Genomic DNA, 25,270 nt, shown 5'->3' on the forward strand with positions numbered 1-25,270 from the left:
CTGAGGCCTCTGGAGCAGCCCACGTGCCCAGGGCCTGGTAGCTGGGACGGGACAGAGTGTGGAAACGAGGGGCCTCTCCTTTGCATGTTGACATCATTTCTGATCCTGTGCGGTCTCCCCTTCCCCAAACCATGACAAGTTGACACCAGGAAGGCGATCTTGACTCTGCTGAGAACCGTGGGGGCCGAATACTGCTTCCCACCCATCCACGGGGTTCCCGCGGAGCAGGGCTCTGCAGCGCCACATCACCCCTTCTCCCTGGAAAGAGCTCAGCCCCCACCGATCAGCCTAAACAACCTAGGTAGGCCTTGCCTCCCAACTCCCTCTTCTCCAGCTGGTTCCCAGTCCCCTGGATCAGAGCAGGCCCCACCAAAGCAACAGGATCCCCAGGATGGAAGTCACTGAAGGGAGCAGGGGAGGATGGAGCCAGAGTTGTTAGCCTCCAGGCAGCCAGCAACCCACAGATCCCGGAGGCCTGGGGCATCCCTGGCTGATGTCCCACCCTCTGTTGCCCCTGAGATGATGTGCCCTGAACACAGTCTCAGACCTGGGCATTTCCAGTGGCACCCATAAAGTCGCTGCTCTCATTGCCCTCCTGTCCCCAGGGTGCTCAGGGTGGGCAGCGAGGAGTGCTGTCAGGGGACTGGGGGCCCAGGCCCTCTGGCTTCTCCTCTGTCACTCTGGCTTGACCTCTATCACACTGTTTGACTCTCAGTTGGGCCTGAGACCTGTGTACCCCCTTCCTGGCCCCATGGTGACTTTCAGAAATTGAATGTGGCCAGGCAGCCAGCATCTGCCCCAGTACATCCTTGGTGCCCAGGGAGGTACCCCCAGACTAGTCGGGATCCTTCTCTGGGCTTTCTGTGGGCTGGCCCACCCAGGGACCTCGATGGTTTGGGAGTGGGGTCCCCTGAAAAGAGGGCAGCCAGGAGCCAGTCCTTGGCAAGCCAGACTTTTAACTGTGGAGGCGGCAGCACCTCCAGCCAGGGTAGCCCGACCAAGTCTGGAGCTCTGGAGAGGCACCGTGACCACAGCCCCCAGTCCTTCTGGCTCCACCTCTCTCTCCCCTCCCAGGAACTCCTCCCTCCACCTCCCATCTTTGTCTCTCAATTTTGCAGGCAGTCACCCAAGCCAGGCTGGATGGTGGGCCTGGGGTGCGGCGTCAGATGGGTAACGCCCTGGGCCCGGAGAGGCTGCCGAGCCTAGCCATGCGACATTAGCTCTAGCTGTCATTCCCTAACTTGTCCTTCCCAGCTGTACACACACCACACGCCCCTTCCCCTGCACCCCGTCCCTGGTGCTCTGTCCACGGCCTCTCTCGGCCACTCTCCTGCTTCCCTTGTTCACTCTGCAGCCATGTGCCCTGGGAAGGGGGAGACACCGCTTTGCAGCCATCGGTTCTGCTTTGCTGCTTCTAGACTCTGCGCAGTGGTGGGGGGCTGTCAGAGTTGGGGTCACACAGGCTGCTGCGCCAGGCACCCAGGGACTGGGCTGCTTGTCAGGAGGGCCTGGGCTGCTTGTCAGGAGGGGCAGCTAGTCAATTGGGTGGACATGGGGCAGGCCTTGGTCACAAAGGAAGACGTGGACAGAGTGGATGGTGGGCCTGATCCCGGAGGCCACTGGGATTTCCAGACCTGGGAATCAGGACAAGGGATGTCTCCCTTCATCCATGAACTTAAACCCCGAGGAACGTCCTGACTCGGCCTTTTGACTAAATGACCTTGGGCGAATCACAGACCCTCTTAGAGCCTCACCTGTCAATAGGGAATAAGAATTCTTAGGCCCCAGGTGGTTATCAGCAGCATCGGCTCTGATGCAAGAAGCAGCACTTTGTCTGAAGAGGACACGCAAGGGTATTCATGCCTCAGGGTTTCAAGAGGAAGAGATTGAGGGGAACCTGGGAGCTGGCTGGGCAAGGTGGGGAGCCCTTCTCAGAGCAGTGGGTCCCCTTTTGCACTCCAGCCCGTTTCTCTCCTGTGGCCTCTGGCTCAGCTTTCTCCTGGGACAGAGTCCTTCCTGGGGGGAAGGAACAGATGACCGGGGAGTGGGGTGAGGGCGTGGCCATGGTCAGGCACAGCCCAGGTTTGATCTAGGGACCCTGGGGTGGCAGGGCTTGGGGACCCACCTGTCCACAGCATGCCGTGCTCTGCCTCACAGAACTGCAGGATCTCATGCACATCTCGCGGGCCCGGAAGCCAGCGTTCATCCTGGGCTCCATGAGGGACGAGAAGCGGACGTAAGTGGATTGAGAGTCAGGGGCAGAAAGGGGAATGTGTGCGCTTTCCTATCCCTCACCCACCCGCTGTCGTGGGTTCAAGGCTTTTTACTCTGCACCCCCACAGCCGGCGAGATGGCTCTGCTCCTAGTCGTCTAGTTCTCAGCAGAGACAGAACTCACTCTGGGGACCAGCCCAGGGTGCCAGGCTTGGATTCAGTGGGGCTGGCACAGTGTTCTGGCCTCCCTCCCTGACCTCCTCGAGCCATGAGTGGATGGTGGGGCTGATCCCGGAGGTCACTGGAGATGCCCGGGTTCCCCCTGGGGAGATGTCAGCAGCTGCTTCCTGCTGCTCCTACCGGCTTCCTTAACCACCTCCCTCTGCAGAATAGTGGAGTGGGCTGCCTTCCCCAGCACCTGCTGTATACTCAGGCCCATTTTAAGAGGTGGGCCTGGGTGACAGGATGCAAAGAGACAATGCTCAGGCCTTGCCCTTCAGGCATAATCCCGGGTGCTTGGAATCAGTGCCAGCTGGCACGGCAAGGTACCAGGACAAATGCGTTTCCGGCTACTGCTGTCGCCACCTCCCTTTATTGCTGCAGTTGATTCATTTATTCAGTATTAGTCTCTCATGTTCCTAACAACCTTCCCAGGGAGGAATTAGTAACCTTGTTTCGCAGGTGCAGAACCTGAGCCCCCGAGAGGTTAAGTGACTTGCTCAAGGTCACACAGAGTGAGTGTCAGGGTGGCGACTCACACCCGGGTCTTCCGAACCCACGTCCTTTGTGCTACCCCAGGCTCTCTATGGGTTCTCTGTGGACTCTATACCTAGTGCCAGGGCCCTGCAGGGAAAGCTCTCTTCTCAGAATCAGAGGCAGCTCCACTCCCAGGGCCAGGCAGTGATCGGGCAGCTCTGTGGGTCCTCACACGTCGCACTCACTTCCATGCCACCCTGTTATGTGCCCTGGAGGTGCCCCTGCCCTATCATCATTCCCTCCCCTGTGCCCCCTGCATGCTTGTGCACACACGCACACAGGTATACATGCATGCACATGCACCCACATGCAAACACATGGACACACATGCACACACACATGCATGTACACACACACACATACACACACCTGTGCAGGGGCTGAGGTGAGGCAGCTGTACCTCAGGGAGGACCCACATTTCCCAAGGGAGGAGAAGCAGATTCCCCAGATTCTGGAGCCCCAGAACCCTCCCTGGAGTGGGGCCAAGGTGAGAGTCCGGAGACCCCTCAGTACCTCCCCACTTGGGCCTTCCAGGCTACAGAGCCCTGCGCCCTCTCGGTTCGTCTCTGTCGCCAGCCCCGCATCTTCAGGAGTCTTGCTTGTTTGCTTTGGCCTCCAGCAGCAGCATAGCCTCCCCTTCCACCTCTGGACTTACTGGGGGGCTGGGTACCTGGTCCAGGAAAAGACCCCCAGAGGTGGGACCCGGGCCTCCTCCATTTATCAGCCCTCTTGGGCACCTCCTGCATCCCCTTGACACACAGTGCTGTGCAGAGCAGAGGTGGCCTCTGCCCTGGTGGAGCTTCCAGGTCAGCGCAGGAGAGAGTAAAAGAAAGATTGCGAATGGAATGGAAACAGCCCCCACCAGGAAGCAGGTGGAGCAGGCGGGCCGTGCGGGAGGGTCCCGATGGCGTCAGAGCAGGCTTCTCTCAGGCAGTGACAATTCAAGCTGAGATGGGAAGATGAGAAGATCAGAGGAAGGTTCCAGGCTGAACCGACCACAAAGGCGTTCCCCCAGGGCATGGCCAGTGAGGACAGGCAGGATGTGGGGAGACATGTCAGCGCGCTCTGGAGAGCATGTGACTCAAGAGGCGGCAGACCTGGGTCCAGGTCGAGTCCACATCCATGTGACTTGATTCCCGTCACCTAACTTCTGAGCGACACTCCCTCCTTCACTCAAAAATATGCACAGAGAGCAGGCGCAGTGGCTCCTGCCTGTAGTCCTAGCTACTCGGGAGTCTGAGGTGGGAGGATCACTTGAGCCCAGAAGGTTGAAGCTGCAGTGAACTGTGATTGTGCCACTGCACACCAGCCTGGGTGACAGAGGGAGACCTGTCTCAATCAATCAATCAATAAGGCCGGGCACGGTGGCTTGCCCCTGTAATCCCAGCACTTTGGGAGGCCAAGGCAGGTGGATCACTTGAGGTTGGAAGTTCAAGACCAGCCTGGCCAACATGGAGAAACCCCATCTCTACTAAAGATAAAAAATTAGCTGGGTGTAGTGGCGGGCGCCTGTGATCCTAGCTACTTGGGAGGCTGAGGCAGTAGAATCGCTTGAACCCAGGAGGTGGAGGTTGTGGTAAGCCGAGATCACGTTATTGCACTCCAGCCTGGGCAAAAAGAATGAAACTCCGTCTCTGAATAAATAAATAAATAAATAAGCATAGGGATGTCAGGAAGGGTCTACCTCAGAGGCGTTTGGGACAATGACATGAGCTAATAATGCTGGTGGCAACCCTCCCACAGCCCCTGACATGAACCTCTTCCTTCCTCCCTGCCTCCTCTTCCCCTGCTTCTCCCACCTTGTGTGGAGGACCCTGACACCCACTTACTGCCCATTCCTGGCCTGGCTGTAGGGCCCGGCCCCTCCTCCGCCAGCCTTGTTTGATTCCAACAGACTTTATCAGGCATCTGCTTTGGGTCAGGCCTGATACTGACCAAAATCAGGTGTCCCAAGTTGGGGAGACTGGCCCAGAGCCTGCTGGGATGGTGCCTGATCAGTGAGACCACCGCCAGCCTTCCTTTCCCTTTCTCTGTTGCACTCTCCAGCCCCTGAAATACTAGACATTTGTTCCTTTACTGCCCTCACCCCCACCCTCACTGCCCTGCATAGGATAGAAGTTCCTCGGGTCTGTCTGGGTCTATCTGCCAGGGCACAGCTGCAGGGGACAAGGGCTGTGAGGGCGGATGTAAAGTGCCGGGCTGTGGCCGGACCTTCCTCTCTCCCACTGCTGTTCCCACTGCAGCCACGACCACCTGCTGTGCCTGGACGGAGGAGGAGTGAAAGGCCTCATCATCATTCAGCTCCTCATCGCCATCGAGAAGGCCTCGGGTGTGGCCACCAAGGACCTGTTTGACTGGGTGGCGGGCACCAGCACTGGAGGCATCCTGGCCCTGGCCATTCTGCACGGTGAGGGCGGCCCCTGGGGATGGGGCTAGGTGGGGCTGAGGCCTGTCCTCAAGGAGGCTGAGTTCGTTTTCAGGGCTTTGCAAAAAGAGAGTGGAGGGGTAGGGGAGGGCTATAAGCCCTTTGTGGAGGCAGGGGTGGGGGCTGCAGGTGCTGGGGTCCCAGGCTGGAGGGAGAAGGGCTGGGCACAGGGGCTTAGGTTTGGGGATCCCCCACCCTCTGGCCACAGAGGGTAGAGCTGGCTGTGAAATTTCAGCATAGGAAGCATTTTCTGTCAATTACCTTAACCCCTCCTCCCCTTACCCCTGCAAAGCAGGCACCAGGGACCACACAGCCTGCACATAAGGAATCCCATTCCCAGGGTGCACGCAGCAGGCAGTCTCAGAAATGAGGAGCCACTGAGCCTCAGGATGCCAGAGCCCTCGCCTGCACACTTCATTTTTACTGGGAAATTTTATTGAAATTAAGTCCCCAGGCCGGGAGGGATGACCTGAAGTCACATAGCTCATCCATGGGGTCGCTGGGCTGGAGCGCAATCCCCTAGACTCCCAGCCTGGCACTTCCCAGGCCACAGGCCACTGTGTAGTCTCCTTTCATTGCCACTTTACAAAGATGCCTAGCTTGCTGGACAGATAGCCAGGTGGCCAGTGTTGTGATGGCTCCTCTCTGGAGCTGTCTGAGCTTCTAGGTGCTGACAGGTGGGGAGGGGCATTCCCAGATCAGGGTCCTCAGCTCCCCCCAACCTCCTGGGCATTGTCCTGGGACTCAACATCTCTGACTGGCGCCCCTGCCCCTGTGCTGGTCAGATTCCATTTTTCTCCAGAGTGCCCCCACATGTGGATCCTGGTCATGCAAAGTCTTGGAGGTGCCAGGGGAGGACTCCCCACCCTGGGGTGGGTATCAGGGTCTGTGGGCCAGGCCGGTGTTGGATGCTAGGGATGCAGAGCTGAGGCAGGCATACCCCCAGCCTCAGGAGCAGGGGGCTCAGGCAGTCCAGGAGGTGCTGGGGACAGAGTCCCGTGGATGGAGGAGAAGAGTCCTCTGTCAAGTTGCCAGGACTTTAGTGTCCACAGCAGTTTCTTGACCTGGTATTTCATTTCCTTTTGGTGATTCTCACCATAGCCCTGCAAGGTGAGCAGATGAGGAAACTGAGAACCAGAGAGGATCGCCCAGTGAATTGGGCAGTCAGGACTGGGTCTCCAGCTGTGCACCCAGCTCTCTCCCCCGGCCTCAGGGTCCTAGCATCCCCTCTCTGGTCTTCCATAGGGTCCAAGGGCGGGCACAAGGTCTGGGCAGGCAGAGTGGGTAGAGTCCTAGCTTCTCCACAAGGGCCACATCCTTTTTCAGGGACCATTTCTTCCCCATCCAGGGTCTTCCCCATCCAGGGTCTTGAGACCTTCCCACAAAGTCTGAGCAGGCAGAGTGGGCAGAGTCCCAGCTTCCTCTCCAAAAGGACCACGTCCTTCTTCAGGGACCATTTCTTCCCCATTCCGGGACCATTTCTTCCCCATCCATCCCCCTGGGGAATTTGAGAGGTGTCCTGGCTGACCCTTTGGTGGGCAGATGCCCTCATTTCAGCTACCCTCTGCTTGTGCATCCCTGGTCCTGGGGAACTCACTGCCTCACTGGGGAGGTGGGGCAGCTTCTCCTTCCTAGAGGTGCAGCTGGCCCCTTGGCCCTGTCTGTTCTGAAGGCTCAAAGGACAGGGCTGTTCCTTGTTTCCTGTGACAAACAAGGTGGGTCTAACTTTTATAAGCTTTTACTCTTCAGGGGCTCTTCTTTAAGGAAAATAATACAAAATCAAGAATACAAAATGAGGTGCAGAGCCCTGGGGCTGCTGAAGCAAGGCTTCAGTGGTTTTTGAGTCTCTCTGTTGCCCAGGCTAGAGTGCAGTGGTGCATCTCAACTCACTGCAACCTCCGCTCCCGGGTTCACGCGATTCTCCTGCCTCAGCCTCCCGAGCAGCTGGGATTACAGGCTCCTGCCACCACACCTGGTTAATTTTTGTATTTTTAGTAGAGACGGGGTTTCACCATGTTGGGCAGGCTGGTCTCAAACTCCTGACCTCAAGAGATTCACCCGCCTCAGCCTCCCAAAGTGCAGGGATTACAGGCGTGAGCCACCATGCCCAGCCGGAAGGGGGCTTCTCTCTGTCCGGAATGTTGCAAAGGAAGGGCCCAGAATGTGGGTTTGCTTAGGCCTCGGTAAATTCGCTTCTTCCTGCCACCTCCTGCGCTCAGGCCCTCTGCAGGCTGTTCTCTGGGAGCCCTGCGTGTGGCCGTTGCATCTCCCCACCTCCGACCCCCTTATTCCTAGGTAAGTCCATGGCCTACATGCGTGGCGTGTACTTTCGCATGAAGGATGAGGTGTTCCGGGGCTCCAGGCCCTACGAGTCAGGGCCCCTGGAGGAATTCCTGAAGCGGGAATTTGGGGAGCACACCAAGATGACGGACGTCAAGAAACCCAAGTAAGCCTGGCGCACTGGGGCCGTGACCACAGCTGTGCCCACTGTGGCTGTTCCCTGGGGACAGAGGGCTCCCTGTCCTGCTGGGGGAGGGGGAAGAGCGCCCCATGCTTGAGGGCAGCAGAGGGAACCCCCTTCCCAGGGAGGCGGAGGGCCTGGCTCTGTCCTGCCTGGCCAAGGGTCTGGGACTTGCCTGGAAAGAGCCTGGGCCACCCTTCTCTGAGACCACCTGGGCAGAGGCTGGGTTTTTGCTACCCAGGCAAAAAGAACCCACTGGCCTTTCAAATGACACGGCTAAAGATTTTCTCACATTTCAGACAGCACTTGCTCCCTGGATCAGACTACTAGGTTATAATCAGACGGCTTCAGTCCTGCCTGTAATTTAAGGTCTATGAGACTTGAACTAATTTAAGTCAGACTAAAGGAGAAAGTCACATTTCCAGGAAGCATTTGTTTGGGAGGCCCAAATCCTAGGACTAAGCAATGCATCCCATTTGGGGCCGGATGAAAGGTGTGTTCCAGGAGGAGCGTTTTGAGCATTTCTGAGTGATTTTTTTCATATTCTGAAAGTGAGTCTCCCCCAGTCTTAGGGGCTCAGCATCCCGTCTGTGGGCTTCCCTAGGGTCCAAGGCCAGGGACCTTAAATCTTTTTTCCCACTCTGTGGCTTGTCTTTTTGCTCTGTGGTGTTTCTAGGTTTATTTTTATTTTTTTCATTTTTTTTGGTGGGCCCATGTTCTTAATGGGGTAGATAGTATTTATAAATATTTTTCTTCTTGTAGTTTGTGATTTTTTCCTTTCTTTCTTTTTTTTTGAAAAAGGGTCTTGCTTTGGGGCCCAGGCTGGAGTATATTGCCATGAACACGGCTTACTGCGGCCTCGACCTCCTGGGCTCAAGCAGTCCTCCCATCTCAGCCTCCTGAGTAGCTGGGACTACTGGCATGTGCCAACGCGTGTGTTTTTTGTAGAGATGGGGTTTCACCATGTTGCCCAGGCTAGTCTTGAACTCCTGAGCTCAGGTGACCCTCCCGCCTCGGCCTCCCGTTACAGGCGTCAGCCACCGTGCCCAGCCTAGTTTGTGCTTGTTATGTCTCATTCACGAACCCCTTTGCTGCCCCCAGGCAGCATACGATTCTCCTGTGTCAAGCTGGAAAGCTCTCTAGATCTGCCTTTTACGTTGAGATCTTTTATCAACCTGGAATTGATTTTTGTATGAGGGTGAAGTCCAAGATCCAATTTAATGTTTTCCACATGATTGGCTGATTGGCCAATTTTCCCAGCCCCATCTGTGAAGTCTGTCCTTTGCTCCGCTTCCTCGGCAGTGGGTCAAGCGTCCCTCTGTGCTTGGATCTGCTCCAGGCTGTGTTCTGTTCCACTGGTTGGAAAGCTGTCCCTGTGCCCGGACCACAGAGCATAAATGACTACAGCTGTGTGGTGAGTCCTGGTGTCTGGACGGCAGATCCTCCACCTTGGCCTTGTTCAACAACACCATGGCTATTCTTGGGGGCAGTAGAGAAAAGTGGATACAAGCATTGACCCTGAAGTTTCTACCTCTTCTCAAAAGTAGGAATATGCCAGGCATGGTGGCTCAAGCCTGTAATCCCAGCTCTTTGGGAGGCTGAGGCAGAAGGATCACTTGAGGCCAGGAGTTCGAGACCAGCCTGGGCAACATAGTGAGACCCTCATCTCTACAACAAAATTAAAACTAACAGGTAGCTGGGCATGGTGGCATTACGGCTGTAGTCCCAGCTACTTGAGAGGCTGAGGTGGAAGGATCACTTGAGCCCTGGAGGCTGAGGCTACAGTGATCTGTGATCCCATCACTGCTCTCCAGCCTGGGCAATAGAGTGAGACCCTGCCTTAAGAAAACACACACACACACACACACAAGCTATAAAAAGAAAAATATTTATAAATTCTACTCCATTAAAACATGGTTCCACCCAAATAAATAAATACAACAAAACACCATAAAGGGAGTAAAAAGACAAGCCACAGAGTAGGAGAAAAGTGCCGGGTGCGGTGGCTCACGCCTGTAATCCCAGCACTTTGGGAGGCTGAGGCAGGTGGATCACGAGGTCAAGAATTCAAGACCAGCCTGACCAAGATGGTGAAACCCCATCTCTACTAAAAATACAAAAATTAGCCAGGTGCAGTGGCAGGCGCCTGTAATCCCAGCTACTCGGGAGGCTGAGGCAGGAGAATTGCTTGAACCTAGTGGGTAGAGGTTGCAGTGAGCTGAGATCATGCCACTGTACTCTAGCCTGGGCGACAGAGTGATACTCCATCTCAAAAAAACAAAAAAAACAAAAAAACAAAAAAAAAAAAACAGTAGGATAAAAGATTTCAAATCCATACATCCATCAAAGGACTCATTTTCAAAAGATGAAAAGATCATTCAGAAATGCTCAAAATAGTAACCACCATTTTGCTTTCTCTTCCTATGAGTTTGACTACTCCAGGTACTGTTAAGTAAAATTTGTGGGGGATAATTGATTTGGACCAGGATTCTGTACCAGGCCCAACAGACCAAACCAATATGGAGTCACTCATGCCAAGTGAACCTAGTTAGCTTAGGCATATACCCATGTAACAAATAGCTGAGTTCTGGTTAGCTACAATAGCTGAGCTTTAATCAATCCTAGATAGCCACCTGATTCAAACAAGGCACACCGATTAAGTTCCATACCTCACTTTGGTTTTCAGCCCATCAATGCTGCCTGACCACGTTTCAGGCCAGAGTTCTTTGAACCTATTCTGGTTTTGTGGGCTGTCTCTCAGTTCATCAATAAAAGCCAATTAACATCTCTAAATTTGTTCCAATTTTATCTTTGACAGTACCTTATATAAGTGGAATCATACAGTATTTGTCTTTTTGTGACTGCCTGCCTGCCTGCCTGCCTTCCTTCCTTCCTTCCTTTTTCCTTTCTTTCTTTCTTTTTTTTTTTTTTTAGACAGGGTCTTGCTCTATCGCCCAGGCTGAGTGCAGTGGCGCAATCTCGGCTCACTGCAATTTCCGCTTCCCGGGTTCAAGTGATTCTCCTGTCTCAGCCTCCCAAGTAGCTGGGATTACAGGCGCCCGCCACCACACCCAGCTAATTTTTTGTATTTTAGTACAGACAGGGTTTCACCATGTTGACCAGGCCGGTCTTGAACTTCTAACCTCGTGATCCACCCACCTCGGCTTCCCAAACTGCTGGGATTACAGGCGTGAGCCACCGCACCCGGCCATGACTGGCTTATTTCACTTGGCATCCATGTTGTAGCATGTGTCAGAATTTCCTTCCTTTTTAAGGCTGAAAAACTCCATTGTCTGTATCCACCACGTTTTGCTTCTCCATTCATCCACTGGTGGATATTTTGGTTGCCACCTTTTGGCTATTGTAAATAACACTGCTGTGAACGTCAGGTGTGCAAGTACCTGTCTGAGGCCTACTCTCTATTACTGGTGCCTTCTCCAGAGAGTATTCTGATGGGTTCAGTTTGATCATATTTTAAGATTTTTGTGTCCACGCTGGTGGGGAGCTTGACCCATTTTTTCCTATTTTGGGTTTTGAGGAAATATTTCCTCTTTTTATTTTTTTTGGAAGAGTGAGTGTAATAGTGACTTTATTTTGAATTTATGGTAGAACTTCAGAGTAAATGCTTCTAGGCCTGGAGTTTGCTTGATGGGAAGATTTTTGATGATGGAGTTAGTTTCTTTAGTGGTTGTAAGACCACTTGGGGTTTCTAAATACCTTTTTGAATTAGTTTTGGTTAAGTGAGGTTTTTCTAGGAATGTGTCTATTTCATCTAAATCTTCAAGCTTGCTGGCATAGAGTGGTTCAATTTTTTTTTTTTTTTTTTTTTTTTTTTTTTTTGAGACGGAGTTTCACTCTTGTCACACAGGCTGGAGTGCAATGGTGTGATCTCGGCTCACTGCAACCTCCTCCTCCTGGGTTCAAGCAATTCTTCTGCTTCAGCCTCCCAAGTAGCTGGGATTACAGGCATGCGCCACAATGCCTAATTTTTGTATTATTAGTAAAGACGGGGTTTCACCATGTTGGCCAGGCTGGTCTCGAACTCCTGACCTCAGGTGATCCACCTGCCTCGGCCTCCCAAAGTGCTGGGATTACAGGCATGAGCCACCGCAGCCACTCGATTCTCCTTTTGCTAATGTCTGCAGTGTCTGTTGATGGCCCCTTTTCTTTCCTAATTCTGATAACAGGTAACAGGCCTGTTTTATCAGTCTTGCCGCAGGTTTTCCCATTGGATTAGCCTTTCAAAAAAACCAGCTTTTGCCGAATTGCCCTCCCAAGGTTGGACCAATCTGACACTCCTCCAGCACTGCCGGAGAGAGCCTGTTTTTGGGGGATGGTGGGAGGAGAAGCCCACCTATCCCAAACAGAGATTGGAGTAGGCACTCTGCTGCCCAAGGCCCTGGGGTGTGAATGGTGGGGAAGGGGAAAGGTGAATGGGCGGGTGGCTCAGCAGTCCTCCTGCCTCATTTCTCTCCAGGGTGATGCTGACAGGGACACTGTCTGACCGGCAACCAGCTGAACTCCACCTGTTCCGGAACTACGATGCTCCAGAAACTGTCCGGGAGCCTCGTTTCAACCAGAACGTTAACCTCAGGCCTCCAGCTCGGCCCTCAGGTTTAAATCAGTTTGATGCATCCATGGGAAGCAACTGGCCCAAGAGGCTGCAGGGTGGTGGGTAGGAGTCATGCACTTGCCATCAGGCACCCTCACTGTGCCACCAGCCCACGCACTGTAGTGGTCTTTATTGGCTGAGGACAGGGATTGCAGGGGAGCTGTCAGGCCCCCGGCAGGTTAGAAAAGTCCCTGGAAAGTTCTCAGCTGTACCTGCCTTCCACCGGGACGAACTGGCCAGACAGTGTAGCCTTGTGGGTCCTGCTTCTGTACAGTTCCCAGCCTCCCCTCTTCCCCCACTCCCAGCCCCCAACATGCACACCCTGAGATCTGGAGCGCATGGGTTTTATACCAGTTCCTTGTGCCACTGGGCCACCCTCCTTCCCCGCCCCTAGACCAGCTGGTGTGGCGGGCAGCCCGAAGCAGCGGGGCAGCTCCTACTTACTTCCGACCCAATGGGCGCTTCCTGGACGGTGGGCTGCTGGCCAACAACCCCACACTGGATGCCATGACCGAGATCCATGAGTACAGTCAGGACCTGATCCGCAAGGTGAGTGCCGCAGGCCAGAATGCCTGGACCCGCTGCTCCCTGGAGCCAATCCTGTTTCAGCAAACTATGCTAGGGACTGACCCCCAGGACAGCAGGTGGCTTTTACACATGCACTTATTCGTACGTGCACGCAGGGCAACTTGATCTCACTGGAACCTGTTCCACGGGTGGAGTCTGCCTGAAGCACTGTGCTAAGGGGGGTCTGAGGACCACTGTGCTCTAAGTGTGCATGAATGGGGAGGGCAGCATGCGTACCGTGAACGTACCACTCCAGCCAGCCTGGGGACAGGACACGTGCTTGCCCTTGAGCTCGCCTCTGTGGATAGACAGTCCAACAGGAATGCCTGCCCCCACGGGTTGCTGGTGCTGTGGTGGAGGACTGTGATGCCTCTGCTAAAAGTCCTGGGGGCTCGGAAAGGGCTCCATGGAACAGGGGACCCATCCTGAGGCCTTTGGGGACAGAGCAGTGCAGAATCAGTGATCTGGAGGAAGAGCAGCAGCCCTCCCCCTGCGGAGGTACAGCAGAGGCTGGCAGGACCCAGCATGCTAGGGGAGGCCCTGTGGTGCGGCGGGCAGTGGGTGACCAGTGTGGGCGAGCACGGTGGCTGAGCTCGGGCCCTGGAGCCAGAGCGCGTCTGGGGGTCCCGGTTCTGCCCGTGCTCACTGCAGCTACTGAATGGGGCCATCATAGCGCCTGCCTCGGGAGGCTGCCAGGCCTTGGACTGCTGTTGGCTGGGAAATGTTCACAGCAGCGCCCGGAGCCTGAGCTCCATCCTTGCTCTGTGGTTTCCGGAAGCCCCAGGGCATCCTGGGCGTCGCAGTAGAGGCTCTGGGTGGACAGACAAGGGAGCGCCCTCTAGGGGCCAGACCAGGCAGGGCGGGCTTTCTGCAGGCGGCAGAGACTGTCAGACCCTAGCCAGTCTAACTCTCCTATTGTGTGCGAATGGGGAGCCTGGGACCCAGAGTGGGAGGCATCACCCAAGATCATCCTGCAAATTGGCAGCAGAGCTTGTTCGGAAACAAACAAGAGAGGCAGCGGCTGGGCGTGGTGGCTCACGCCTGTAATCCCAGCACTTTGGGAGGCCGAGGCAAGCGGATCATGAGGTCAGGAGATCTAGACTATCCTGGCTAACACAGTGAAACCCCGTCTCTACTAAAACTACAAAAAAAATTAGCCGGGCAAGGTGGCAGGTGCCTGTAGTCCCAGCTACTCGGGAGGTTGAGGCAGGAGAATGGTGTGAACCCGGGAGGTGGAGCTTGCAGTGAGCCAAGATCGCACCACTGCAGCCCAGCCTGGGCAACACAGCGAGACTGTCTCAAAAAAAAAAAAAAGAAAAAGAGAGGTAACACCCAGGGCTCGGGTTCAAGCCTTAGCCCCTACTTCCCTACCATGTGGCCCTGGCAGCTGCTTCCGGGCCTGAGCTGTGCTGAGAGCCCTCATTTGCAAACTGGGTGATCGGTGCCCTCTCCACAGACTGGCTGGAGATTAAATGAAGTAATGATGCAAACACCTGGCAAATCACTAACACCAAGAAACACTCTCTGCTTTTCCTCCCCTGGCCACGACTTGACTTGGGCCAGGATCAGATGGGGTGGGCGAGATCCTTCTCGCAGCTGGTGTATGTGTGGTCCTGTTGGTACAAAGGTGCTATCCTGAGCAGATGGCATGTGATGCCCGCACCATCCCTTCCGGGGTCACGTGCAAGGGGCTGGCTGGAAATCATGCCAGGCGTGCTCTTGCCACCAGAGACCTCTTGCCGTGTTCTCATGTGCCCCAGAGCCCAGCCTTGGGCCTCCCCTTGCCTGTAGAAGGTCCCTTCTGACTGCCCCTGTCCTGTTCCCAACAGGGTCAGGCCAACAAGGTGAAGAAACTCTCCATCGTTGTCTCCCTGGGGACAGGGAGGTCCCCACAGGTGCCTGTGACCTGTGTGGATGTCTTCCGTCCCAGCAACCCCTGGGAACTGGCCAAGACTGTTTTTGGGGCCAAGGAACTGGGCAAGATGGTGGTGGACTGTGTGAGTGTGGGCCCCTCCCCCAGGCCACTTCCCTCAGGGTCTGCAGCCCAGGTGGACGGCTTCCCCTCATCCTGTGGGGCCTTTGGTGTCGGGGGAGACAGCAGGGCTGTGTCCATCGCCTTTAGCCAGCTGGAGGGAGAGAGAGTCCCCAATTCGGAGTCTCAGTGCAGGGCAGGGACCCTCAGTGACCACCAGCAGGGGGGTTTTCAAACCCTTTTTAGCTGTGGATCCTTTTCTGCAAACATAGCCCAGTGTAGAAGCCCAGAATGGACAAAAGCTGCAGAGTGGGCAGCCACTCACCCCTATAATCCCAGCACTTTGGGAGGCTAAGGCGGGTGAATCACTGGAGCCCAGCAGTTTGAGACCAGCCTGAGCAATATCATGAGACTTCATCTCTACAAAAAAATTAAAAACTTAGCCGGACATGGTGTGCCTGTGGTCCCAGCTACTCAGGAGGCTCAGGTGGGAGGATTGCTTAAGCCCAAGAGGCAGAGGCTGCAGGGAGCTGTGATCATGCCACTGCACTCCAGCCTGGGCAACAGAAGCAGACCTTGTCTCAAAAAATAAAAATAAAAAAAAAAAGAAAGAAACTTCAGGGAGAGGGGACATGGAGGCCTGTCCACTCAGCCACTGCCCTTTTCCCAACTCACCCGCTACACTTTTCCCAACTCACCATCCCTGAAGGGCACTGCTGAGACCTCTGCCCCTCTGACTGCACGGCTGGGACAGTCCCTGCAGTCCCAGGAAGGGGTGTTGCCTGAGCCACTCTGCTGCTGTGTGGCTCAGCCCGACTCGAAAGAGCCTGGGGCTCCCAACGCCAGGGCTCTGAGAGTACAGGGCAGGGCCAGGCGGAGTGCGGGCCAGGGGGGCTGTGGGCCTGGTGCTCAGCAAGGCTGCTTCTCACCAGTGCACGGATCCAGACGGGCGGGCTGTGGACCGGGCGCGGGCCTGGTGTGAGATGGTCGGCATCCAGTACTTCAGGTGAGGGCTCAGCCGCCCCAGCCCTTGGCCCCATGCCCTGGCCTGGTCAGTCTCACCAACCTTCCCTTCCCAGCCCTGGTGTGGACTTTCCCTTTCCCCAAGAGTCTGCTCTGTTCCCCAAGCCCACCCTGGTCGTAGCTGGCATCCCCTGCCCAGCCTGAGCAGCCTAGGGTGACCCCCTCCTCCCTGGCCCGAACAGATTGAACCCCCAGCTGGGGACGGACATCATGCTGGATGAGGTCAGTGACACAGTGCTGGTCAACGCCCTCTGGGAGACTGAGGTCTACATCTATGAGCACCGTGAGGAGTTCCAGAAGCTCATCCAGCTGCTGCTCTCACCCTGAGGGCTCCCAGCCTCTCACCGGCCCCAGCTGACGTCGTCCATTCAGCCCCTGCCAGGCCAGGCCCAGCCACTGCCCTCCTGGGCAGATGCGGGCCCAGGCGGCTCTGCGTCCATAGACCAGGCCTGGGAGAATGCCAAGCTGCCTGCCCGAGGCTGGTCCTGAAGGCCTCTTTCCCACTAACCCTGCCTTCCAGCACTTTCTGTCATCCCAGGCTGGGAAAGTCTAGAGCCCCCTTTGGCCCCTTTCACTGACTGTAAAGGACAACTGACTCCCCCATCAGCTCAAACATTAAGGGTACCCGGGCGCAACTGTACCCCTGCCCCCAGCCACAGCCTCCCTGAGGGCCTGTGGGGCTGCCTCCGCCCTAGCCCTAGCAAGGGCACTCCCAGGCTTCCTAGTGGGTGCATCCCACTCCCTCTGCCCTCTGCTCCGTTCCCTGAGGGCTGGGACCAGAGAAATGGGGTGTTCCCTACCCTATCAGCCAGGAAGGCCCAGGCCGCAGAAGCAGGATGCCCGTTCGACTTTGCCCCTCACACTGGCCCAGCTGCTCACACTGCCCCACCCCGAGAACTCTCAGCTCTCAAAGGTCATTCCTGGGGGTTTCTTCTTCCCAGTGGAAGTGGCTTAAGAGCCAAAACTGTGAAATAAACCATTTGGATTCAAGTTCACCTGTGTTGTGTGTGCAGTGGTGTGAGTTCCCCCTGCTCTCCCGAACCCCAACTCCTCTCAGCCTTGACCCTCGGCCTTGACCAGCCTTTTCCAGCCCTTAGGGTGTTCAGAGGCAGCTGCCAGGCCCACAAAGCCCAGGCAGGCCCAAGGGGGGACACAATCCTCAACCTCATCTTGGAGGACCCAGGGAGAGCCCCAGTTGTCACCCAGAGAGGCTGGGGACTCCATGGACAGGCAGCGCATGTGCAGGGCCAAGGTCTGCCCAGGACTGGGCAACTCCAGCGTCTGTGCTGCTCCCGCTCCAGCAGGTGGAGGAGCTGGGCGGGCCAGAGTGGCTTTGGAAGCCACAGAGGGCGTGGCCCCACAGTGAGCCGCAGGCCTGAGGACAGTGAGAAGTAAAGCAGCGTTCACCTCCAGAGGCTGCGTCTGCTGGGTCTGGCAGAGAGGGTCCTCCGGGAGGGCATTGGGCAACGCCAACCCAGTAAGGTGGGCAATGCCTGGTATAGGCAGGTGGGAGGGCGGGGCCCCCCAGGGTCAGGGGTCCTTGAGGAGGGGTTGGCCCAGGAGGGGGCTCATCCACATGGGCACTTGTATCAGCCCATGGCTCTGAGGGGTGAATAATTGAAGGGCAGGTCACACGAGCCCGCCCGCCCGTCACAGATGCCTTCCCCACCGGGTCCGGTTACGCCCCAGATCACATTCTGACATCCCGAACTGGTGAATAATTAAGCTGCCACTCCTCTGAGGCAGGCCTCCATCTCCAGGTCCCTCTCTGCAGCTTCCTCGCTGCCGGCGGAGCCGTGGGCACCTGAGGAACCACCCACCACTGCTCCCGGCTGTGCCATCACCACCAGCTCCCTGCCTCCTGTTCAGACCCGGCGACAGCCCCTCCATGGCCCCCGAGATGGACCAGTTCTACAGGTCCACCATGGCCATCTACAAGGTGAGCACGTGGGTGGCCAAGCCAGGGCCTGAGCCCCTCCTCCCAGGGCACAGAAGTCATGCCCGCTTTGGAGGACGGAGGGCCAGCCGGGGCTGCAGGTGTCCTGGAAAGGGAAGCCTGGAGCCAGGCTGGGCCGGGGTGGGTACGGGGGTAAGGATCCCTGAGGGCACTCAGCCATACAGCAGGAACCCCCAACTCCCAGATGCTGGACAAGGCAGAAGAGGGCCCAGGGCCCAGGGTGGGGAGAGTTGAGAGTCTGGATGAGAAGGGCCTGGCTGCCCAGCCTGGGAATAAAGACCCCCCCCTCCCCTCTCTCTCTCATTTCTGAGCCCCTCACTCAGACTTCCTACTTCACCCCCAGGGGGTTGCTGCAGCCGCCACAGACATTTAGCACCTCCTGTGTGCAGGACCCTTTCACCTGTAAGCCTCAGGCCACCCACCTGTGAAGTTGAAAATGACCACCCTGTTTGATAGATGAGAAAACTGAGACCAAATGGGTTAAACAGCTCATTCAAGGTCATGGAGGGAGGAAGAGGCACTGCTGGGACTTGAACCAAGACCCAAGTCCAAGTCCTGGCCTAAGTCCAGGCCTGTCTCCACCATCCAGGGAGCTCTCTGCCCTGCCCCAGCCTGGGGTGGCCCACACTAATCCAGCCACAGCCCTGCCTATGGCGGGGCTGTTCTTGGAGGAGGGCAAGAGCTGCCCTTGCCCCTGGGGCGACTGTTGGCTTCCCCATGTGTCTAGCCCAGCAAGGCCTGGACACAGGCAAGGCTGAGCTGTGCCCAGTGGGGACCACAGCGGGTGGGCCAGCTTCAGCCCAGCGGGAGGAGAACCTCCCAGGTGCGCCATCTCGGGAGGTACCTCGGTCCCGCCAGAGCAGCTGTGAGCCGGAGCTGGTTGTGAGGGGACCATAGCTTGGAACAGGACCCCAAAAGATGGGCTCTGAGGTCCCACAGCCAAGAGCCAGGATTCTGGGTGAGCCTAGGTTTGTAGGTGGGCTCCCCAAAGTCTGGGAGCTTCTCACTGGGCTGGGGGTGCCCTGTCCCTGATGCCTGGTGACTTGACTCTGTCCATTGTTCCTTCTCGCTCCCCCATCTCCACACCTTTTTCCTCCCCTGGCCCTGGGGTCCAGAGCATCATGGAGCAGTTTAACCCCGCCCTGGAGAACCTGGTGTACCTGGGCAACAACTACCTGCGTGCCTTCCATGGTGAGTGCCTGCCCAGGCCACCGAGCACCAGCCCTGGGCCTCTGCTGTCCCCACCTCCAGGCCCCTCCCAGATTCTCTGCACCCCACACCTGTTCATCCTCAGTCCTACACCCTCCTACCCACCACCCTCACCCTCATACCTCTGCAGCCAGAGAGGCCTTATGCACCCCCACTCTCCTGTGCCCACTCATCCCAGTCCACACCCAGCACCCCTCATTGCCCCCTCCTTCAGGTGCCTCCAGACACTCCCATGATACAGTAGCAGGCCCTGCAGGCCCACACAACCCCAGTGCAACCCCTGATACATTTCTAGGTATCACCTCAATGCCACCTGCTGAACCCACCCCTATACCCAGTCCCACCTCTGCACCCAGGCTCACACAGCAGCTGGCTTCCTCACTTTGACCGGCCACCATCCACACGCCCTACAGCTGGCCTTGACACTCACTCGGTCCCCACACAAGCCCTTGTACCGGTCCGCTTTGGCCGCTCATACCTGCCAACAGCACCCCTCTACCCACCAGCCCTGATCAACCCTGAACCTCAGGGCCACCCATTCCCCTGCTTCTTGGATGCTGTCCACGCCACCTCCCTGCCCCCAGCCCTCACCTTATGCCCCACACCTGAGCTTCACAGCTCAACTGGCCACACCCTCCTCAGGGGCACACACAGATGCCCACACCCCACCCAGGACAGACACAGGCCCTTCCAGATGAAAAGAGCCTCCAGAAGGGTGGGGCAGAGGCAGGGCTGGACCGGACCTGTCCCTCCTGGTCCATAGCTCTGTCTGAGGCAGCCGAGGTCTACTTCAGTGCCATCCAGAAGATCGGGGAGCACGCCCTGCAGAGCCCCACATCGCAGATTCTGGGTGAGGCTCCCCCTCCATGGCAGACCCCATTGTCGGGCCCTTCTTTTGCACCCTTGCCCTTCCAGCATGCCTCGTGTCCCTGACACAGGCCTTGCAGCCCAAGGCCCAGAGCCAGACTCTCGTTCTGCGGCCCAGGCTCCCCGCCACCACTCCCTGCTGGGCTGCTTCCAGGCTGGGACACGCACAGCCTGGCTCACAGAGAGCCATATGGGAAGTTCCCGGACTTTGGTCCTGAAATCCAGCCTCGGGCAGGCCCTCTGTTGGCTTTCAGCGGAAGAGGGTGGTGGGCGGGCAGGGCAGGCTTCCCCACACCAAAGCCACAGCTCCATCCATGCCTCCAGGGGAGATCTTGGTGCAGATGTCTGACACCCAGCGGCACCTGAACTCTGACCTGGAGGTGGTGGTGAGTATCAGACTCCAGGGCCTGAAGGGGTCACTCGAGGAAAGCGGGGTGCGTTCCAAGGAGAGGGCCCAGCCTACCAGATGCCCTTCCCAGGGAGGATGACCGTGGCTGCCCTTCCCAGCACCTGGCTCTGTGGGGCACGGTTCCTTGCAGTAGTCATTCAAGCTTCTAGCAGCCCTAGGAGGCTGGTGGCATTTCTGCCTCCATTTTATAGAGGAAGAAACTGAGTCTCAAAGAGCTAGTCATTGCCTGAGATGCCAGAGTGAGTGGAGGCCCAAGGAAGAGAAAGGCCCTTTCGCTGCAGCCCTCCTCACTGCAGCCCCCAGGGAGCAGCCACACGGACCTGACCGTGTCACTCCCAGGAGCAGAATCATTCCACGGCCCCACTGCCCACAGAACTGAACACAGGCTTCTCAGCGAGGGGTCCCACGTTCTGCTGATCCAGCAGCTTCTCCCGACACCCCCAACACAGCTCAGCTCCTCGGAAGAGCTGGCCCTCTGCTGGTGTCCCCGCCACGGGGCTGCTGCCCTGCTGTCCCCTTAGCCTACAGCCACCAGTCCCTTCCTCTGCTGTCCCGTTGAGAAGCAGCGGTCCCCTCCTTCCCAAAGCCTCCTCTGACTCCCTGGGGCAGTTTCAGTCACCCCTCCCCCCTGGACTCCAACAGATGCTTCTGTCTGTTCTTAGCTCGTGGTGGCTTCAAAGCCCAGCTTCGCCAGTGACTAGTTTTGTGACCTTGGATTCTGCGCCTCTGCTTACCTATCTGAGAAATGGAGAGAATCATAGTAACTGCCTCCCAGCATTCTTGAGAGGATGAAGTGAATTAATAAGCATAAACTGTTTGCCCTGGCCCCCGCAAGGCCCCTGGGTACCTTAGCTATGAGAACTAGAAGTTAACTCGCCTGCTCCTATCCCTCCCGAGACTGGGAGCTCCGCAAAGGCTTCCTTCCGCTTCCTTCGTCTCCGTAGCTCCAGGGCCTGGCGCCAAGCAGGGCTTCAATGACACAGGAAAGAAAAGAGCCGAGGGAGTGGGCTTGGCTAGATGGAGAGAAGAGAGGGCTTTCCAAGGGAACACGGCAGCAGCCTGCACACAGCCATGAGTGGGCAGCGGGCAGACGTGAGCCAGGGCTTGAGCGCAGGGGCTGAGTGGGAGAGGTGGGGTGGGGCATACTGGTGAGGCGCCTCGGAAGGTTCGGAAGGAAATTTCAGCTAATTGTTCTCCCTCCAATGTGTGAAGGGAACCCCTGGAAGTCAGGGTGCTCTTTGGAGGATACCATAAAATACTGGTCAGCTGGGCATGACGAACAGTCTTTTTTTTTTTTTTTTTGAGATGGAGTCTCACTCTGTTGCCCAGGCTGGAGTCCAGTGTCGCGATCTCAGCTCACTGCAATCTCCACCTCCCAGGTTCAAGCGATTCTCCTGCCTCAGCCTCCCGAGTAGCTGGGACTACAGGCACCTGCCATCATGCCTGGCTAATTTTTTCATTTTTTTGCAGAGATGGGGTTTCACCATGTCGGCTAGGCTAGTCTTGAACTCCTGACCTCAAGTGATCTGCCCGCCTCGGCCTCCCAAAGTGCTGGGATTACAGGCATGAGCCACCGTGCCTGGCGGGGGAACAATTTTTCTATTAGAAAATGCACGTCCCACGCACACACAACAAGACCGTGCCCCAAGGTCCCTGGGCTCCGTGTACTCCGTGAGCACTTTAGGATGTTGCATTAAGTCCCTGCCACCCCGTTGGATGTGGGCACAGAAGTTATGGAGCCTGTGGGTTCCTGTCCTTGTGTTCAATGACTGACCTTGCCACTTGTGGCACACCTGGGCTGGGCAGGGATGAGTATTGCCCAGGCCCACTCAGTAAGGAGAGCTGCCCTCTCCAGGCAGTGGCACCTCGGTTGTGACAACTGGGCAGGTCCACTGGCCAGAATCACACCAAACAGAACAGTGCCAGAGGCCACCCCCACCTGCAGCTCATTTACTTGATCCCTACTTACTACCCTGTGCCAAGCACTGTGGGAGGCAGTGGGGATACAGCAGACAAAAACCCCTGCCACCCCAAGGAGGGAGCCAGAAATATCCACAGTGAGTAAGTGAATCAATACGTAACACGTTCCATGCAAAATATGCTAGGAGAAAAGTAGAGCAGGGACGGGATGTCTTTGGTGGGGGTGCAGCTTTTAACAGATGCTCAAGGAAAACATCACCAGAAAGGTGACATTGAAAAAGACCTAAAGGGCCCAGCGCAGTGGCTCACGCTTATAATCCCAGTACTTTGGGAGGCCGAGACGGACGGATCACCTGAGGTCAGGGGTTCGAGACCAACCTGGACAACATGGTGAAACCTTGTCTCTACTAAAAATACAAAAAAAATTAGCCGGGCATGTGGTGACGGGTGCCTGTAGTCACAGCTACTCGGGAGGCTGAAGCAGGAGAATCGCTTGAACCTGGGAGGCGGAGGTTGCAGTGAGCCGAGATCACGCCACAGCACTCCAGCCTGGGTGACAGTGAGACTCTGTCTCAAAAAAAAAAAAAGAAAAGAAAAGAAAAAGGCCCGAAGGAGGTAAGGGCATTAGCCAGGGAGACCTCTGGGGGAAGGGGCAGCGCGTGGAAAGGCCGAAGGCTGCAGTAGAGGGCGAGTGTGAGATAACCAGCCATTAAGAGGCCCTGACCCTGCAGGCCCCGGCAGGACTGTGGTCCTTCCTCTCAGTGAAAGGGACACCATGGGAGGGTCTTGAGCCAAGGAGGGACAGGATCTGACTTAAAATTTTTTTTTTTAATGTTTTTTATTGTAAACTAAAACACAGACACAGAAAATCTTGCTGAACAGATTAGAGCCGAATGAATCATTATTAGGCAAACAGACCTGAAACTACCATGCAGAACTTTGCCAGCCTCCCCAGAAGCTCCTTCAGGTGCCCCCATCAAAACCACAGCCTCTCCCTCCCTCTAACAGTGGCCACTGGTCTGAGGTCACATTTCCTTGTGTTCCTTTGTAGTTTATCACTCTACCTTACAGCCTGAGGCACTAGAATTTGGTTTTACTCTTAAAAAAAAATTTTTTTTTTTGACCGGGTGTGGTGACTCATGCCTGTAATCCCAGCACTTTGAGAGGCCAAGGCGGGTGGATCACGAGGTCAGAAGATCGAGACCATCCTGGCTAACACAGTGAAACCCTGTCTCTATTAAAAATACAAAAAACTAGCCGGGCGTGGTGGCGGGCGCCTGTAGTCCCAGCTGCTCGGGAGGCTGAGGCAGGAGAATGGCGTGAACCCAGGAGGCGGAGCTTGCAGTGAGCCAAGATCGCACCACTGCACTCCAGCCAGGGCAAAAGAGCGAGACTCCATCTCAAAAAAAAAAGAGTCTCTTTGAACCTGTGGGTTCCCCTTCCATCTGTTTCTTTTCCTTACACTTTGTCTGTTGGAGACCCTGGGACCATCTGCCCTGACTTTCCTATAGTCTGGAAGTTGCTGATGGTGCTCTCCTGGTATGTTCAGCTGGTTTATCTGTCCTCTGGATCCGGAGGCTTGATCAGACTCCAATGCCATGCCCTTGGCAAGACCAGAAGGGCTGCTGAGTTCTTCCACCAGGAGGCATCGCTGTGTCCAGATCTGCCACGCATCACGGGATATGCACCACTGTTCTTCTGACGCCCTTTCAGAACAATCTTAGCTAGGATGCTTCCAGAAAGAGACGCTTCCCCTTATCCGCTGTTATTCCCCACTGGCACGTTTCATATGGGGAGGGCAGGAGAAAGGTGTCATTCATTCCCTTTATTCATCAGGTTCCAAGATAATGAATCTGTGCCCTGTCATCCTCTGAAGGTGAAGCCACCAATTAACTTTATGTTTTAACTAGCACCATTATGTAGTACTTTTATTTACTATAATCAATATCATAGATTTAAACTCATCTGATCTATTTCAATGGTTGGCAATTATTATCTTTATTGAGGTTGAAAATGTCCTATTTTTAGGGCCGGGCGTGGTGGCCCTCAGCCTGTAATCCAGCCACTATTGGGAGGCCGAGCGCGGCGGATCACAAGGGTCAGCGAGTCGAGACCATCGAGCCTAACCCCGCGCTGAAACCCCCGTCTCTACTAAAAATACAAAAAACTAGCACTGGCGCGAGGCTTGGCGGGCGCCTGCTAGTCCAGGCCTACTCGGGAGCGCTGAGTGCAGGGGAGAACTGGCGTAAACCCGCCGGAGGCAGAGCTTGCCAGCTGAGGCTGCAGATCCGGCCCACTGCACTCCAGCCTGGGCGACAGAGCTAAACTCCGTCTCAAAAAAAAAAAAAAAACGAAAGAGGAAAAAGAAAATGTCCTATTTTTGGCCAGTGGAAGCTTCTTCTTCTTCTTTTTTTTTTTCTTTTGACATGGAGTCTCGCCCTGTCGCCAAGGCTGAGGTACAGTGGCGCGATCTCGGCTCACTGCAACCTCCGCCTCCCAGGTTCAAGCAATTCTCCAGCCTCAGCCTTCCCGTGTAGCTGGGACTACGGGTATGCACCACTGCATCTGGCTAATTTTCATATTTCTAGTAAAGACGGAGTTTCACCATGTTGGCCAGGCTGATCTTGAACTCCTAACCTCAGATGATTTGCCCAGCTCAGCCTCCCAAAGTTCTGGGATTATAGGCATAAGCCACCGCACCTGGCCAGTGGAAGCCTCTTTAATCTGCCTCCTGAGTCCTTGCTGTCTGCCTGACAAGAAGTTCCAGGCTCATCTGCTACTTGTGCTGTGTGAGACGTGGAATCAGCTATTTATTCATGAAGCCCTGTTTTTACTTTTTGTTTTTAGTGGCAAGTGGTATTTCAAAACCATAATCTGAA

General features: G+C 56.0%; 2 protein-coding genes across 6 annotated transcripts in view; both read left to right on the forward strand.

The window, feature by feature from the left end:
• The window catches only part of PLA2G6 (phospholipase A2 group VI), a 71,859-nt gene extending 54,835 nt beyond the window's left edge, over nt 1–17,024 (forward strand). For 2 of the 5 annotated variants that reach the window (XM_017861323.1, XM_017861326.1), the window contains exons 9-17: nt 140–301; nt 2,158–2,236; nt 5,213–5,376; nt 7,690–7,840; nt 12,333–12,469; nt 12,862–13,016; nt 14,864–15,031; nt 15,939–16,012; nt 16,212–17,019. In XM_017861323.1, coding sequence (XP_017716812.1) covers nt 140–301; nt 2,158–2,236; nt 5,213–5,376; nt 7,690–7,840; nt 12,333–12,469; nt 12,862–13,016; nt 14,864–15,031; nt 15,939–16,012; nt 16,212–16,356 — 1,235 coding nt within the window. In that variant the 3' untranslated portion in view covers nt 16,357–17,019. Of the gene's footprint in view, nt 1–139; nt 302–2,157; nt 2,237–5,212; nt 5,377–7,689; nt 7,841–12,332; nt 12,470–12,861; nt 13,017–14,863; nt 15,032–15,938; nt 16,013–16,211 lie in introns of all 5 variants that reach the window. The other 3 variants (XM_017861327.1, XM_017861328.1, XM_017861324.1) reach the window with 2 other exon arrangements.
• Nucleotides 17,025–17,436: 412 nt separating this feature from the next.
• The window catches only part of BAIAP2L2 (BAR/IMD domain containing adaptor protein 2 like 2), a 33,747-nt gene continuing 25,913 nt past the window's right edge, over nt 17,437–25,270 (forward strand). Inside the window, 5 exon segments of the mRNA XM_017861332.1 lie at nt 17,437–17,511; nt 17,776–17,968; nt 19,102–19,177; nt 19,959–20,045; nt 20,387–20,448. Coding sequence (XP_017716821.1) covers nt 17,918–17,968; nt 19,102–19,177; nt 19,959–20,045; nt 20,387–20,448 — 276 coding nt within the window. The 5' untranslated portion in view covers nt 17,437–17,511; nt 17,776–17,917.

The sequence above is a fragment of the Rhinopithecus bieti genome, unplaced genomic scaffold (assembly GCF_001698545.2).
Source record: "Rhinopithecus bieti isolate Rb0 unplaced genomic scaffold, ASM169854v2 scaffold_56975, whole genome shotgun sequence".
NCBI classification, from domain to species: Eukaryota; Metazoa; Chordata; class Mammalia; order Primates; family Cercopithecidae; genus Rhinopithecus; species Rhinopithecus bieti.